At 33.8% G+C, this 18033-nt stretch overlaps 2 protein-coding genes across 2 annotated transcripts; one reads left to right on the top strand and one right to left on the bottom strand.

Moving 5' to 3' along the window:
• The first annotated feature begins 1242 nt into the window (after positions 1 to 1242).
• On the top strand, positions 1243 to 6182 carry LOC107013192 (protein GAMETE EXPRESSED 3). Its single transcript, XM_027915575.1, has 10 exons — positions 1243 to 1246; positions 2535 to 2722; positions 3186 to 3509; positions 3601 to 3847; positions 3935 to 4219; positions 4333 to 4419; positions 4588 to 4645; positions 4758 to 4817; positions 4872 to 5034; positions 5498 to 6182. The coding sequence occupies exons 1-10, from the start codon at positions 1243 to 1245 to the stop codon at positions 6050 to 6052; spliced, it is 1971 nt and encodes a 656-aa protein (XP_027771376.1). The 3' UTR covers positions 6053 to 6182.
• A 2460-nt stretch (positions 6183 to 8642) lies between these two features.
• On the bottom strand, positions 8643 to 10414 carry LOC107015066 (ammonium transporter 1 member 3). Its single transcript, XM_015215230.1, has one exon. The coding sequence runs from the start codon at positions 10242 to 10244 to the stop codon at positions 8862 to 8864; it is 1383 nt and encodes a 460-aa protein (XP_015070716.1). The 5' UTR covers positions 10245 to 10414; the 3' UTR covers positions 8643 to 8861.
• Between the last annotated feature and the right edge of the window lie 7619 nt (positions 10415 to 18033).

Raw genomic sequence — 18033 nt, 5'->3', positions numbered from 1 at the left:
GGGGGGGGGGCACTAGCCGTTTCCCCAACGGATATAAACGGTAAAAATTTTTAAAATCTAAAAAAAAAAAAGAGGAAATCCCGCGAACCGACTGGTTCAACCGGGTCGGGACCGGGCCGGGTCGATCGGGACGCAGGGGTGAATCGGCCCCTGACCGGTCCCCTCATCCCCCACCCCTTAAACCCCCTAAACCCTAGGGAACGGGACGGGTTCGAAACGGGGCGGGTCGGGACGCGGGCCGGGGCGAGACATCCCGATCTCCCTGCCACCCCTAGTTGACGTATACTTGTTTGATGAATATTTGGTTCATAACTAAAGACGTGTATTTGATTTCAAGTTTGGATAGGGCTTTGTTTGCTATTTCACCATTTATCTATAATAAAATAAAGTAATTACAAGGAAAGATGTAATCAAGGATATAATGATCTTTTAGTTGTGTTATCCAAGTGTTGCTAGTGTTAAATTTTCATAATGTACAAGTCATTGTGCTTTGAGGTGGTTATGGTTTGAATAAAAATGGACCAAAAATGAAAAATCAATCAATCCGATAGTTATTTTTTGGATTTTAAAAAATTGATAATATTTTATTTGGTTTTATTACAAAAAAGTTCAAACCAAATTGATAAATTGTATACGTAAATTTTAGAATGTTATATAGTTATAACTAATTTCCATGATAAAATTATTTATAATAGACTAATGAACTTTATACACTTCAACTATTTCTTAAAAGAAATATTTAGTCAAAGAAATAACTAGTATAAGATTTATCAAAAATAAAATGAAATTGTATGTTATTCACTTAATTAAAACTTAAAAGAGTTTTAAAAATTTCTTCATAATCCAAGAGAATTATAGCTCCTATAAATAGAAGGGTAACGGATAATAATTTTGAAAAGAATAAAAAAGGATTTTCCTTACCGTAGAAAGGGAGGAGGGAACCGAAAGATAGAAATAACAAATCAATGAATGTGTTATATTAATTTAATTTTAATTTTGATTTTAATAAAAAAATTCTAACTTAAAACCGACCCATAAGCACTCCCAATTGTAGAACCAAACAATTTTGGTATTGCATATATCTAAAACAGAAATAATTTAAATGTGTGGAATAAAATAATTTCGAATTTTATACACGATTAATTCAAATAATTAATTCTGTCATTGAAATTACAACAGGGTAGTAAAAGGAATTAACCAAGAACAAAAAATAATTTGTATGTCAATTCATCATGGTTACTGATGGGTGTGTTTTTACATGAGAAAATACTTTATTTCAAATCTCTTTGGTATTAAAATAAAGATTACTCAGTAAAAAGGTAATAAAACTATAGATAATTATAGCCTTGGAGGATTAAGATCACTATGAAATTAATAAAAATATATATATCATTTTCAGAATTCTTATTGCCAAGTACCCAGCCACCGTTTCCCCATCTTACATTCATAATGTTTTGCTAGATTACATATAAATATATTTTAAATAATTTTTTATTCATAAATTTATCAAACACTAGAAATTTTTTAATTTAAAAAAAACTCATTTAATTTATAATAATAATAATAATAATTTAAAAAAAAACAGTTTCCACAGAAAATGTTTGGCTAATACATAAACGTGCTCATATTTACTTGATTTTAACTAGCATCCATTCCCTCCAACTTCTGGTGTTCATAAGTACATACTTAAACGAACTTGTACAAAGTTAAGCAAATGTACCTATGCATTCCATGTGACATTCAAGATGTATTATTTTATCACATGTCGAACGTAGTTAATATTTAGTATCATTATTATTTCAAACTTAAACTTAAAGTCATATCGGAGAAAGTAACATTTAATCTTGATTTACTACGTATTACCAACATTGACCTTGTTTATATAATAATAAATAAAATAAAATAAAATAAAAAAATTGTAAAAATAAACATATAATATAATGTACAAGTCCCAATTTCTTTTACCATTAACCATAGCGGTTAATTAACCGCTCTGCAATAACTCTGCACTTGGTTTTTTTCCTTGCTCTTTTTCAGTTTGTGCGTTTGACACTAATGTCTCTCCATATCCATGTTGCTTCCCTGCTTTTACTATTATCACCATTTCCCCAAATATTTTCAGGTATCGATTTAGATTTAACTTATATACAGTGAAATGACATGACTATGGATTGAATTTAACTTATATTACGTTTATGGTGGAGATAGAAGTCCATGTATGGGTTCCACAGAACACATTAACTTGTGCTTAAACGGTGTATTTGTGTAAAGAAATTCATTAAATATATGATCGTATTAACATCCACAACTCATAATGTTGAATACATTGATAGTGGAATCTTTTTGGAGAGCATTTGAAATAGTTTTACATTGTTTTCCTCCTTTTTGTCATTTGATCTTGCTGTTGAATTGTTGTCCTCATTGTAATCTTAGATGCATCAAACATAGCTTGCAAAAATAAATGCTTTAAATACGAGAGATTGAATCGTTCAATGTTCTAAAATCTCGTGAATTCTTACATTTGTTTTCATTAGGTCAAGAATCTTTCAAGAAAGTTGTATATAAGCTCAGTAAGCCACTAATCAGTGATGATGGGAAGGTTTATTTGTGTTCAGAAAAGAACTTTTTTGCCTTTGAAAGCAATGGTTCTGTCGCGTGGACGTTATCTCTCAGTTACAGATGCAGTCCAAGCATAGCTCCAGTTCAAGGAGAATCACGAAAGGCAAGGCTTCACTTTAAAACTGAATCTGATAAATGGACTGTCATATGAGCAATTAGACTTTGACATTCTAATCATGTGAACTGTCAAGTGTATAATACTTGAAACAAATAAGCTATAGGCGATGTTACGTATAAGCAAATGATCTGTTAGGCCTGTATAAGTTTTCTGTAAAAATGCTATCATACTGTTTGTTTTTCCCTCTCGGGATGAAGCAAAGAGTGAATGTCATGCCTGTAAGGTTCAACATTCCTCTATTCTGGAGTTGTTAACCTCAGACTTTGGCAATGTCTGAATGAAAATGCATATAAGCCTCTTATTGTCGTTAACTCATTTTCGATCAGACTTTTTTGGTCATTATGTGTTAAACTTCCTCATTCATGTACCCTTGTTTGTTCAATTAGTTGGTATTAAGTCTTTTAGTAGTTGTGGTTGGTTTTTAATAATGCAAAGCTACTTTTGGTAGATATATGTGATTGCAGAAGATAGAGTGCTGAAGATCAATCCGTTGAACGTAGGAAGTTCTGAAACAGCTGTAGAATTGTTCTTTGGTTCGGAATATGAAAGACTAGGGGATATTGTTGGCCTTGCAGTAAGTATATCCAGTTCCTGTGTACTTATCAATGTCAAAAACCGGGGTCTCTTTGCTTACCGGTTGCAAGGAAAACTGTACTGGAGTGTTGGCCCGGTGCTTTATCAGCATGGATATCGTCAAGGTTGTAGGAAAAACATAACAGAATGTTATTTTTCCTCAGTCCCCGTGATTGATCACTGTGAAGCTAGCATATATGTAAGGTTTTCGTATTCCAAGCTTTTTAAGCTTGTCCTTTGCACTAAGCTCTATCTTGCATTTTCAAAGCCATTTTTTTTTTCAACTGCAGATTTCTAACAATCAAGGAGAAATTTATGCTTTGTCAACTCGTAGTCCACATTTCAAATGGATACAAGATTTCAGTTCATTCGGAAGTACACTTACCATGAAAGCGGGGAACAACGGTCTGTTGTATGTTACTGAAGCAACTAAAGATCTGATTCTAGCAGTTGATGTTTCCAGGGGAAGCATTTTGTGGCAGAAAAGCTTTGGACCGCTAAGTATGGAAGATTATGCCCCTGCTGTTGATTCTAATGGTAATATTAGTCCTCACCATAAATTACAAACTTCTACTTGAATCGAGCGTTCAAAGGTGTTCATGTTTATTTCAAATTCAATTCCAGGTTGGATATCTATTGGTTCATTGGACGGATACCTCTATTCCTTTTCACCAAAAGGAGTTCTCAAAAAGTTCCCTATAGTGCTTAACATGGATTCTGTTATCCAAGTCAGTCCTGTTCTTGATTGCTCAGGGTATGCAATCTATGCTTCTCAGACACAGACTGAAGGAAAGGTTACTAGGATTATTGGAGATTACACTTACATCTCCGCGATGAAACCAAAAGGTGTTATCTTCACACTGATTAATCCAGCTACTGGGATCATCTTTTGGTCTGAACAATATCCTGGTAACTACCCCGTCCTTCCCCTAGACCCGAAATCTAGTTCTCTGCAGCATCAATGGATAAATCTAGTTCTCTGCAGCATTCTAACATGCATCCATTATTTACTATTGCGTCAGGCCGATTCTCCTCGGAACTTTTGACAAGTGACCTGCAATATTTTCTTCTAGATGAAAGTATCCTACTTGCATTTTTTGCTGCTTCAAGTGAGTTTCTTTACAATTACCAATGTTCTGTGTTTACATTGGACATATGATGTCTCAATAGGACTCAATTATTTCATATGATTGAATAAAACAAATTTCCATTTCTGGAGTTACATGTAGAAGCCTAAAGAGGTTTCCATCTGCAACTCATTTGTGCTTAATGTATAGCTAATGGAGAAGGATTTCTGTCCAGGTACTGGGAACCAGCTGCCATGCCGAAGCTCACGTAAAATTCTGTACCTTCTATATTTTTTTTTTATCTTAGATTGTAGCTAGACAATCACGAAAAATTCCTAGCATCATCTCGTGTCAGATGTCACATAATTCTTTTGCATCAGGTCAGAAGTTTGCATTAAGCTGCTCACAGGTTACGCCCGAAAATTTCAGCACCTACACAGGTAACATTCTACATTTGTGTAGTGATATAGATAACCAATTGATAAACCAGAATAATTCCCTTCTTTTTCTTCAGGGAACAAGAAGACAATTTTGCTGTTTCTGATCTTCGAATCTATCATATTGCTAGTACTAGCAATAACAGTAAGATTTTGCTACATGTTTTGGAAGAAAAAGAAGCTTCAAAATCAACATCTTGGGAAATTCTTAGATAAAAGAGTGAGCTGAGCTATATTCCCACTCGCTTTTCACCTTTATATCTTCTCTTATATGAAATCTGATATTTAAGCTGGAAGCCGCATTTTGTGGATTCAGCTTCTCTCTATGTGCTTCCCTACAAGTTCCTTATCTACTGTACGAAGAATCTTAATTTTACCCTTCACTATGCTTTGGAGTCATTCATACTCTAGCTGTCAACATATTTTCTCGCATTTTACCTTGGCTAACGCGGAGCTCAGCTCCAGTCTAAAGTTACCTCTATTATACTTCATGTTACAAGACGATTTGTTGACAAGAAGAGTATGAATGACCTCAACATATAATGGAGAGAGCATAATTAAGGTATTTCGTATAGTAAAAAGGTATTCCTGATCCTTTTCCCTTTCTTTTGTTCTGTTACTCCCCGTTTTACCAAAACACTGAAACTTGAACTTGTCTTTTTTCTTTTGGTCCAATGTTTCAGCGATCACTTCGACTTCAGAAGAAAGTTTTTGATAGATCAATCACAAAGCTTCAACAAAAGGCTGCTGAGGAAGCAATAGCTAATGATATGCTGGAAAAGATGGGCAATCTAGTTAAACAAAGGGAAAACATAGAGAGGAAGCTCTCAACATCATACAGTTTGGGAAGGGATGAAATTGGTTCTCATTCACCATCTCTCCTTCCTTTGTCCGATCGTAAAACAAGGAGTTTCTCATTTCAAGGAGCAAAGAAAGAGAGTATTACTTTGTTTCATACAGTCAGTGATACTTCTTCTGAAACTAGCTGGAGTGAATGGGACTCCGACACGAACATATCGGAGGATGAAGATGAAATAGACAAGGGAAAGTCGCCTATTGAAATATTCAGTAGCAGTGATGATGAGATTTACCAAGAAGAATATCAGTCTACTACTCCATCTTCCTTTGCTTCCACTTCACGACAGGTTAATGAAATAGAGGAAATGAAGCCAGGAGATCAAGAGGACTCCGTTGATCATCCCTTACAGAACCGCATAAGGAAGAGGAAATCATATTGAAGTAGCTAGGTATTGCATTATATGTGTTAGTTATCCAACTGTACCTTTGTCCAACTTTAGTCCATTACTGACGCCTAACTGGACAAAAAGCTTTCTATTTTAATGGAATTTCACAATTGCATAAGCTTAAGTTAATTGACGAGTTTCAATAGCAGCAGAAGCACGAAAAGAACAAAAGGAGTCAGAAGCTTAGATGGTCACTCAACGTTGTTAAGGAAAATTTCATCTGGTGTAGCTAGATAACACATATTTTACATTCCATTTCCTATAAACGTGTAAAATCAGAATAGTACATGCAAACAGGTAATAATATGTCATTTCTCAAGCCAAGACAATATTTCATTAATCATAAACAGCACTACAGTATAAATTGCATCATCTTGTATTCATTGTAAGATAGAAGAATAAGGAGTAAACAGGTTACCTTCTTAACAAATACATATGAGTGAGTTGTGCTCAAGTGATGGAAGTGTATAAAAAGACATGGAAAGACTTGTGCATTGACTTGAGTAAACAATGGATTATCTAATTCTCATTGTAGCAGTTGGATTAACATGGAAAAACTTACATATACTTGGTGTTTACATCAAATTGTACAAATTTACCATAATTAAGTGATAAATTAATGTAAAAAAGACGGTCATTCACTGGTTGCTTATTGTCTAATAGGATGCATTCACTACACTATCTTAATCTATCCCACAACATATTGACAAGTATTGACCTGACTACCTCTAATTACTATTGATTTACGGTCCAATTTTCTTCAAGGGACGCTACCAATTCCACCACCATCTGTAGAATTGTTCTTCATTTCAAATAATAATCTCACTGGGAGATCCCTTCGTCTGTTTGCAATTTGACATCATTAGTAGTTCTAGATTTGGCAAGAAACAATTTGAAGGGTGCAATTCCACTATGTTTGGGTAACACGAGTGACCAGCTCGAGGTTTTGGATTTGCAACACATCAGTCTTTCCGGGAATCTCCATACAACTTTTAGCTTTGGAAGTAGACTGAAAAGCCTCAACTTGTCTTTGTACACCACTATGGATCTTTCAAGTAACAAATTTGAAAGGCATATTCCTAGAATGATGGGAGATCTCATCGCACTGCATGTGTTGAATTTATCTCACAATGGGTTGCAGGATCATATACCACCATCACTTGGAAAATTATATGTAGTCGAATCATTGGACCTTTCATCCAACAAGCTTTAGGGAGAGATACCAAAACAACTTGTTCCTCTGACGTCTCTTGCAGTTTTAATTCTCTCGTACAATCATCTTGAAGGATGCATTCCGGAAGGAAATCAATTTGATACATTTGAAAAAAATTATGGCATGAAGGTAATAACAGATTGGGTGGATTCCCAGTTTCAGGAGGTTGTGGAAGTAACTGGACATCCGAGACAAACAACAGAACATTTGTGCTGGATGAAGAAAGCGGTTTGACATTTCTAAGTGAGCTCAGTTGGAATGTATTTCTTATGGGATATGGTTGTGGATTGATCATTGGATTTTCCATAGCATATGTCATGCTTTCTTCTCGATATCCAAGTTGGCTTTCAGGGATTGCTGATGATTTAGAATACAGAATAATTATGAGAAGGTGAAGAACAAGAAGAATTAATGGCATCTAGACATGTTCCCAGTCGCATGATATAATGTCAAATCCTTCAGGTATATATATATATATATTCATATTGAGCTCTTTAATGATTCTGTTTTAGTTGATCCTAATGATATTACATTATATTATATCTTCTAAATATTCTTGTTATATTAGATAAGTGAATGATTTTGTGAAAAATAGACATTACACTATTCTTATCTAATCTTATGAAGAAACCATTATCCCAATAGGGATATCTCAGTAATCAAAATATTATTATAATTCAAAATGTGTTATCATGATCTGAAATTACAAAGACCATTTCCCTTGTTATGTTAAAGAAAATAACAAAACAATTAGCCAGTGCCAATGATAGATCTAGCTTGTGTTTCCATTGTTTCATTTCGATATAAATGTGTAAGAATTGAGATAATTGTTCTGTATCTAACTCTTTCCTTTTAACCTTTTGTGAAATAAATGTAGGCATGCAATGACTTGGGAGATGTAAATGGACAAAGAGGGTGTCTAGCTGAAATATCAAGAACTAGAGTGACTGTGAATTGTATTTCGCGTTTACAACAGTCAGTAAAGAGCTGTCTGAGTTGATGAATATTTTGGGGCCTTGTCTTGTCAAAGTTCATCTCTACCATATCTAATACTAAGTGCAGACTCTTAAAGATAACTGGTTAAATTAGATTCTTCATTTTAACCAAGTTCTATCAAAATGTATCTTGTGTGTCGCGTCTTGGGTCATACTACGAGAGAGACCTCGTTTGGAAGTGATATAGATAAAATTGTTTTCGCTATTGCATAATCTACCACACTGGTAGACATTGGTTATATTATTGAACAGATCAAGGACTATTTGTCTGTGCAATGGAAATAGGAGCAACAACATTGATCCATACATTAAAAACCTCAATTAAGGTTTAATTTCATTTTCACACGAAACAGTACGAGAGCTATGAAACACCATGTGGCTGCAATAATAATAAACGTCATAATTAAACGAGGGTTCTATCATATATTCCACAAATACAATATATACATGCTCATTGAATCAAAAGCAGAGATAATTTAATAGCTAAGAAGCCCGTAAATACAGCAAGGATGTGAGCAAATTACAAAGTTGCATATATATACATTTGATGAAAGCAATCTTGTATACGGTAGAATAGTTGAGGTGTGCACCTTATTTATTGTTGTTGCATCCTTAAATACTCGCCATAGAAGCGAGCATTACTTTCTTCTTGACTAGCATCGTAGGCATAACCTCCGTGACTAGAGATATCAAGACCAGCAACCTCCTCGTCCGATGATATCCTCAAAATTCCAAGTTTCTGAAGTAGATAAAACAAAGGCCCCATTGTCAAACTTACCCAAACCACAATACTCAATAGTTCAACTATTTGTGCCCCAAACAAACCCCATCCACCTCCTAAAATCAGGCCGGAAGGTCGTATGATTTGTGTTTTACCGGAATTATAAGCTTGTAACACAAATTCTTCTTTAGCAAACAACCCTGTAAATATCAAACCCCAAGCTCCACACCCTCCATGTAACTGTGCTGCTTCTAACGGATCATCGAATTTGAATTTAAGCGCTAAAATGTTCAATCCAATCAGTACCCAAGCTGCACAGAACCCACACAAAATTGCAGCCCATGGTTCAACCACTGAACAACCTGAAGTGATTGCAACAAACCCACCAAGAACTCCATTACAAACATCCATTGCATCCCAATGTCCCACCAATAACCTTCGTCCAAACAAGGTAACAATCCCCGCGGTTGAACCAGCCAGGGTAGTCGTGACAGCAGTCCGTCCCACAGAGGTCCAGTTACCTTGATCAGCCATATGTGGGTACGCAACAAGAATTTTGTTGAATGATCCAGGATTAAACCCAAACCATCCAAACCACAACAACAATGTTCCAAGCACTACTAGAGTAGCATTATGTCCTCTCATTTTGACAGGATTACCAAACGCATCAAACCGTCCAACTCTTGGACCTTCTACAATAGAACCCCAAAAACCAGCAATCCCACCAACCAAATGCACAACACCACTACCAGCAAAGTCAATAGCACCAGAACCAAAAAGAAGATAAGTTGAATTTGGACTTAACCAACCATTAGAAGACCAAAGCCAATGAGCAACAACAGGATAAACAAATCCAGTAAGGAAAAAAGAGAAGAAAAGATAAGCAGTAAATTGAGTACGTTCAGCAATAGAACCACTAGTGATTCCAGCAACAGCAATAGCAAAAGCCCATTGATAAAGAAAGAAACTGTAGTCATAAGAGCTACAAGGAATGTCTTTAAGAGCAAAATAACTAGCACCTATAAATGGATTTGAATCGCCAAAAGCAAAAGCAAAACCAAAAAGATAGTATGAAAGACTACCAACAACAGCATCAACTACATTTGTAAGCATAATGTTCATTGCATTCTTTGCCCTAACAGAACCAGCACAAAGCATGGCAAAACCCAATTGCATTACAAAAACTAAGTAAGCAGAGAATAAAAGGTAAATTGCATTTATGGAATCAGTTACACTAGCTTCCCATGAAGAATCCATTATTGCTATTTGCTTGCTTCACACAACATTCACATGATGGATATTTATTTTAAAAACAGGTGAACTGGAATGGTCCACAAAACTTATTTGACTACTGAGCCAGGCAGTATCCAGGGGTTTATACATGATTAAAGTTTTTTATTTTTATTTTTTATGAGTAGATATTGAATCCTTTTTTTTTATGTGTCTATTTCTTTGTATTGTGAATTTTTTAGTATGAAAATTCTGATTCCGCCATCACAGAGTATATCGTGAACAAGTTGTTTTGACAAGTTACTGATTTTCAGTCACTGAAGTAGTTGTGGTATGGATAACATGAAATTGGGTGGTTGATCTGTTGATAACAAGGATATCAACAAAGCTGGACAACTTGCTTCTTTGACACCATACAAATGAATGAGTAAATCGTTATATTAGTACGTGAATCAATAACTATAAAGTCTCCTTTTTATATTAATTTAACGTTAAAATTTTTGTTTTGTTCATATTCAATTGAAATGGTTATATTTGTCCTTAGCAAAAAGAAAAAAAGAACTATACAAATGTATGTTACATTCTTTTTATATATATATAAATATTTACATTGATGTGAAGTTCATTATATAGATTTTATTACCATTAGTTTTCCATTATGTTAATATATGTAACTCCCACTAATTATATTCAATAAGGTTTTTACTTTTACTTCTTATCCTCATCCATGATGTCAAATGAAATCGTGTCATATTCATGACAATTTTTTATGTGTCTCAATCATATTGTATAAATAGTGACATTTGATATAATATCATATATACTTAAAACAGTTGAAAAAAAAAAAATCTACATGCTCTCTTCTCTAGTCTCTTTTTATTTATTTTGTTTAATGTTTATGTTTTCAGGAGTTCGGAACCTAAAGGGTATAAAATATTTACAAAAATTCTAAAATGGTATATAAAATTTTATATTAATCAAAACGGCAAAATCGCTGGAACAACAGCGATTTCCTCCACCGGAAAAAGCAAAATCGTTGGAACAACAGCGATTTCCTCCACCGGAAAAAGCAAAATCGCTGCTGCTGCAGCGATTTTGCAAAATGTAATTTTTTTTTAAAAAAAATTCAAATCGCTACCTAGTCAGCGATTTTCAAAATTTTTTCTAAAGAAAATCGTAGAAAAAACAAATTTTATCGATTTTCAAATATTTTTTTGAAATTCAAATATATAGCTTATAAGAAAATATGCATTGTTTTAAAAAAATTAAGAATAAGTAAGGTAACAAAAATAATTTCTTTCTAAAAAAAACTAAGAATAAGTAAGGTAACAAAAATATTTTCTTTTTAAAAAAAATTAAGAATAAGTAAGGTAACAAAAATATTTTCTTTCTAAAAAAAAGATAATATATTAAATTTAAATTTAAATAATGTTTGAGTTCAAATAGAATTCTAACTTTTTAACCTGTTTTATTTATATTTCCACAATGTCATATAATGTTAATCTTCATATTTTTTTATCACCGATCATTAGCTTCATTGGTTAGTTTACTACTTCTTTATATTCTTTATTTTATTATAGATTTTTTTAAAAATATTTTTATTTTCTATATGCAGATGAGAGATTGTCCATTTTTTTTAAAAAAATTAAAAAAAAATCTTTAGAAAATCGCTGCCTTTCATTTTTTTTTTAAAAAAAATTTAGAGCGATTTTAATTTTCTTTAAAAAAATAATTTTAGAAAATCGCTGCCTAGGCAGCGATTTCCATTTTTTAAAAAAAATTTTTTTTTTTTGGGAAATCGCTGCCTAGACAGCGATTTCCATTAAAAAAATTAAAGAAAATCATTGCCTAGGTAGCGATTTGAATTTTTCTTAAAAAAAATTCAGCGATTTTGCCGTTTTGGTTAATATAAAATTTTATATACCGTTTTAGAATTTTTGTTAATATTTTATACCCTTTAGACTCCGGACTCATGTTTTCAGTTTGTTGTATTGTACAACTTTCTGTTTCTATTGTGTTGTTGTTGTTTCTTTTCTTTTATTATTATTATTGAGGATTTACAAATTTGTTGATTTGTATACATTAGCTAGCATGTGGTATTTTAGTATATAGCCTCATTTGAATATTGTATTTCTACAATAATTATCTATTTTTATTTTATGTATTTTTAGTCAATTTTATAATTAAAAAATGTATTTTTTTATATAGAAAGATATATGTACTTTATATATTAAAAATGACAAGATTTTTTTTGATTAAAGAACAATAAATTTAAATGGGGTATAAAATATGACATTTAAAATACAAAATTTATACGAAATATTTGGAATAAACGTGCAGATATAAGTATAAAGGGCACCACGCCTTAATAAAGGAAAATGTAGTTAACTAGTCAAAAAAACCAACTTATTTAGTGATAATATCCATACTTTAATAATATTAGTAAACATATCAAAAATGTCATTATTTTAAAAATAAATAATATTCTGATATTATTAATATTTTCTCTCTCATTATTTACACCCTTTTTTTCTCTCTCATATATTACACATTTTCCTATATTTATGTAATTGGATAAATATTAATGTTATTTTAATTTTTCTCTCTTTTTTCTTAAGCTTATCAATTTTTCTCTCTTACTTTCTTCCTAATCAAATCCCCCGAGTTTTCTCTTTTCTTACGCTTCTTTTCAATTTCTCTCTCTAACATTCTTCCAAATCAATTCCACAGATTTTCGATTCAATATATTAATATTTTCTATTATTCTCATTTAATTTCGTTGCAAGATTTGATTTGAAAATTAACATTGATTTGGGTATTATGTTTTTCAGATTCCTTATTTATTTACTTACTGATTTTAGTGTTTTTTTTAAATTTTTTTTTGTTTTGTTGTTGTTCTTAAAATATTTTTTAGGGTTTGAGACTACAGAATTCTCTCTTCATTGGACGTTTTCAAGAGAGTTACTAGAGGTATTGGACAAAACAATCAAAGTTCTTTCGATTTTCCATCATTTAATTTTATTTTCACGCTAGAATTAAACAACGATGTAGGTTCCGCTTCTAAATCTAAGAAGGATATACGACGGGGAAAAATACCTGAATCCGTCGATGTGCAAAATCCCACACAAATTCATAACCATGAAGTTGAAGGAGACCAATTTGTTGGAGAAGAGGTATTTTTTTTTGCATGTTCTGTGTCTTGCATGTTTAGTATAATTTGTTTAGTAATTTTTAAGATTCAAAAAAATTCATGTTACAATGTGTTTGGAAGTGTATATGGAATTTTTATTATGTTATAGTTAGTATTTACTTTTGTATTTCATATATTTATTGTATTTTGTGTTCTGTTTTTGTTTTGTGTGTTAGTTATGTCAATGTAACACATTATATGAGTTTGATTGTGTATATTTTATAGTTTTAATGTTTTTTGTATTCATAGATTTGAAAGTGTATATTGAATTTTGTTGTTGTTTTAGTCAGTATGTACTTTTGTATTTCATTGTTTTATTGTACTTTGTATCCATAGATTTGGAATTGTATTTCGTATATTTAATTCATTTTGTATTCTGTTTTTTTGTGATAGTTATGTCAATGTACCACAGTTAGTATTTATTTTTTATTTCATAGTTTTATTGTTTTTTGTATTCATAATTTTGAAGTATATATTGAATTTTGATACTGTTTTAGTCAGTATGTATTTTTATAATTAATAGTTATATTCATTCAAAAATTATGTTGCATTGTTTCTGAATTTGACATTTTTTTTTCATTTGTATTTATTCTAAAGGTATGTGTCACGACCCAAAACGGGCCGCGACTGGCACCCACACTTATCCTACTATGTGAGCGAACCAACCAATCTAAACACTAACATTTCAATATAATATCAACAGAAAGTAATGAGGAAGACTTAAACTCATTAATAAAAACCAATTCAATAACTTCTAAAATTCAACATCTATTATTCCCCAAAATCTGGAAGTCATCACCACAAGAACATCTATGATCAAATTACTAAACTAAGAGTATTCTAAGAAGCTAAAATAAAGAAAATGCTAGTCCATGCCGGAATCTCAAGGCATCAAGACATGAAGAGGAAGATCCTGTCCAAGCTAGAAGCATTAGCACACCCTGAAATCCGGTGTAATGAAGACTGGCTAGAGTTGCGCTTGAGTTGAAGACGACGGTACGTTTGCTGCACTCCACAAATAACAAGGAAAACAATTACAAGTATGGGTCAGTACAAACACGGGTACTGAGTAGATATCATCGGCCAACTCAAATTAGAAAGCAATATATCTCAGATAACATCATAAAATCAACTAATATTCTTAACAGGTGATAGCAACAAGTATAAAAATCATTTATAACATCCCCGAACATATCTATGAGGACTCAAGCCTCCACACCATACTCTTTTGGGAAACATGTTCTTTAGATTGAGTATATTAGCATATTTCAAGATTCATTATCTTTATTCCTCTTGTGTCGGTACGTGACACTCCGCTCCACTACTACTATCCTGGTGTCGGAACGTGACACTCCGATCCATATATATATTCTATCCTGGTGCCGGAACGTGACACCCGATCCATATTCTATCCTGGTGTCGGAACGTGACACTCCGATCCATATATATATTCTATCCTGGTGCCGGAACGTGACACCCGATCCACATATATTCTATCCTGGTGTCGGAACGTGACACTCCGATCCATATATATATTCTATCCTGGTGCCGGAACGTGACACCCGATCCACATATATACTATCCTGGTGTCGGAACGTGACACTCCGATCCATATATATATTCTATCCTGGTGCCGGAACGTGACACCCGATCCACATATATTCTATCCTGGTGTCGGAACGTGACACTCCGATCCATATATATATTCTATCCTGGTGCCGGAACGTGACACCCGATCCACATATATTCTATCCTGGTGTCGGAACGTGACACTCCGATCCATATATATATTCTATCCTGGTGCCGGAACGTGACACCCGATCCACATATATTCTATCCTGGTGTCGGAACGTGACACTCCGATCCATATATATATTCTATCCTGGTGCCGGAACGTGACACCCGATCCACATATATTCTATCCTGGTGTCGGAACGTGACACTCCGATCCATATATATATTCTATCCTGGTGCCGGAACGTGACACCCGATCCACATATATTCTATCCTGGTGTCGGAACGTGACACTCCGATCCATATATATATTCTATCCTGGTGCCGGAACGTGACACCCGATCCACATATATTCTATCCTGGTGTCGGAACGTGACACTCCGATCCATATATATATTCTATCCTGGTGCCGGAACGTGACACCCGATCCACATATATTCTATCCTGGTGTCGGAACGTGACACTCCGATCCATATATATATTCTATCCTGGTGCCGGAACGTGACACCCGATCCACATTTATTCTATCCTGGTGTCGGAACGTGACACTCCGATCCATATATATATTCTATCCTGGTGCCGGAACGTGACACCCGATCCACATTTATTCTATCCTGGTGTCGGAACGTGACACTCCGATCCATATATATATTCTATCCTGGTGCCGGAACGTGACACCCGATCCACATATATTCTATCCTGGTGTCGGAACGTGACACTCCGATCCATATATATATTCTATCCTGGTGCCGGAACGTGACACCCGATCCACATATATTCTATCCTGGTGTCGGAACGTGACACTCCGATCCATATATATATTCTATCCTGGTGCCGGAACGTGACACCCGATCCACATATATTCTATCCTGGTGTCGGAACGTGACACTCCGATCCATATATATATTCTATCCTGGTGCCGGAACGTGACACCCGATCCACATATATTCTATCCTGGTGTCGGAACGTGACACTCCGATCCATATATATATTCTATCCTGGTGCCGGAACGTGACACCCGATCCACATTTATACTCTATCCTGGTGTCGGAACGTGACACCCGATCCCCTAATCTCATTACTTTAGTTCATCAAGCCTTCTTTTATACCAAGGCATCATCATTAACAAAGTAAAATTAGGGTTCTTCAAGATTTGGGATTCAATAGCTTCATCATGCTAATTTCATCATAATTATATATAAAATCACATCATGCATGCACACAATTAAGCATTTAGAAGATTTTATAATACTACCCAACACATATCATTCGCTATTAAGAGTTTACTACGAATAGCATAAACCATAACCTACCTCCACCGAAGATTCGTGATCAAACAAGCAAATTCCCCAAAGTTTGTGTTTTCCTCTTCGTTTCTCCTCTCTTCTACTCGTTCGTTCTCTCCTCTTTCTCTCTCTTTGTTCTTTCTATTTTTCTTATTCAAACCCTCTTTCTTTTACCCTAATTAGCATATAATTAAGTATAAAGATGGTAATAATATCCCACTAATTAACTCAAGGTTACCTCTTTTAACCCCCAAGTAATTAGACTTATTAACATTAACCCACTAACTTTATAATTAAAGCAGGAATAGTCCAAAACGCCCCTTAAATTACTTAACAGAAATCCGACCCAGCCTGGGATTACGCAGCCTGTGACGGCCCGTCGTGCCTGCGACGGTCCGTCATGCAGGTTCGTCATGGACTCAATTTGTTTAAGGAGTCTGTGACGGCCCGTCGTGCCTACGACGGTCCGTCCTGCACTTCGTCGCCAAGTTCAGAGAGTCGATTTCAGTACCCAAATTTCAGAAGTCTAAGTGTTCTGGAACGAGACACCTGCGACGGTCCGTCGTGCCCACGACGGTTCGTCCTGCAGGTCCGTCGCCAAGTTCAGAGAGTCGATTTCAGTACCCAAATTTCAGAAGTCTAAGTCTTCTGGAACGAGACACCCTCGACGGCCCGTCGTGCCCATGACGGTCCGTCGTGGGTTCCGTCGACTCACACAGTTTTTCCAGAAATAAAATCTGCTGCTCAAAACGACTAAACAGGTCGTTACAGTATGTCAACTAGTTATGTATTTTATTTAAGAATGAGTACATCAAATATTCAATTATTTCTTTTCAATTTTATATTTCATTCACTTTTTCATTATACGAATTTTTTGTATTTTATATATTATTATACAAAATTCTAAATAAAAACTAGAATAAATAGAAATACAAATAAAATACATACTGAAATGAATACATACAAGATTTTTGAAGAAAAAAATAACTATATAGGAAAAAAAATATATGAATACAAATATATTTCTTAAATGACTATATAGATACATTGGGCATACCTATTGGAATGAATACGAACTAATAAAAAAACTATAATAAATATAAATAGAATATATTGTGGAATGATTTTAAAAAAGTAAAAATTTTGGAGAAAAAAAAAGAACAAAATTTAAATTTTATTTGAAAATGTAATTGATGAGAAAATGAAGTGATCCTTACTTTTTTTGAAATATTCTCTCCCTTGATTTTCTCCCTTTTGTTATTAAATAATTATATTCTTTAAATAAAAATAAATAATAAAAATATAAATAAGATACATAACAAACTAAAACTTAACATTTTTACTAAATATTCAAAGTGTTTCTAATAAGCCCTCTTAAATATTAAAATATTGACATTTTGAAAAATTTTCCTATAAATGTTAACTTTTATTGATACGACCTGACAGTCACCACGCCTTGTAGAACGGATTGGTTGTTGCACTAGCATTTGAGGAAAATATTTATTATGTAAGAGGCATTATTTGCTTGACAAGTGGACTGTAACTCATCTGCCAAGTGATAAAGGGGCATATATTTAGTTTTACACTTATTTCAGTATATATATAT

Source organism: Solanum pennellii, chromosome 3 (assembly GCF_001406875.1).
Source record: "Solanum pennellii chromosome 3, SPENNV200".
Classification (NCBI taxonomy): Eukaryota; Viridiplantae; Streptophyta; class Magnoliopsida; order Solanales; family Solanaceae; genus Solanum; species Solanum pennellii.
This window is presented reverse-complemented; position numbering and strand designations above follow the sequence as displayed.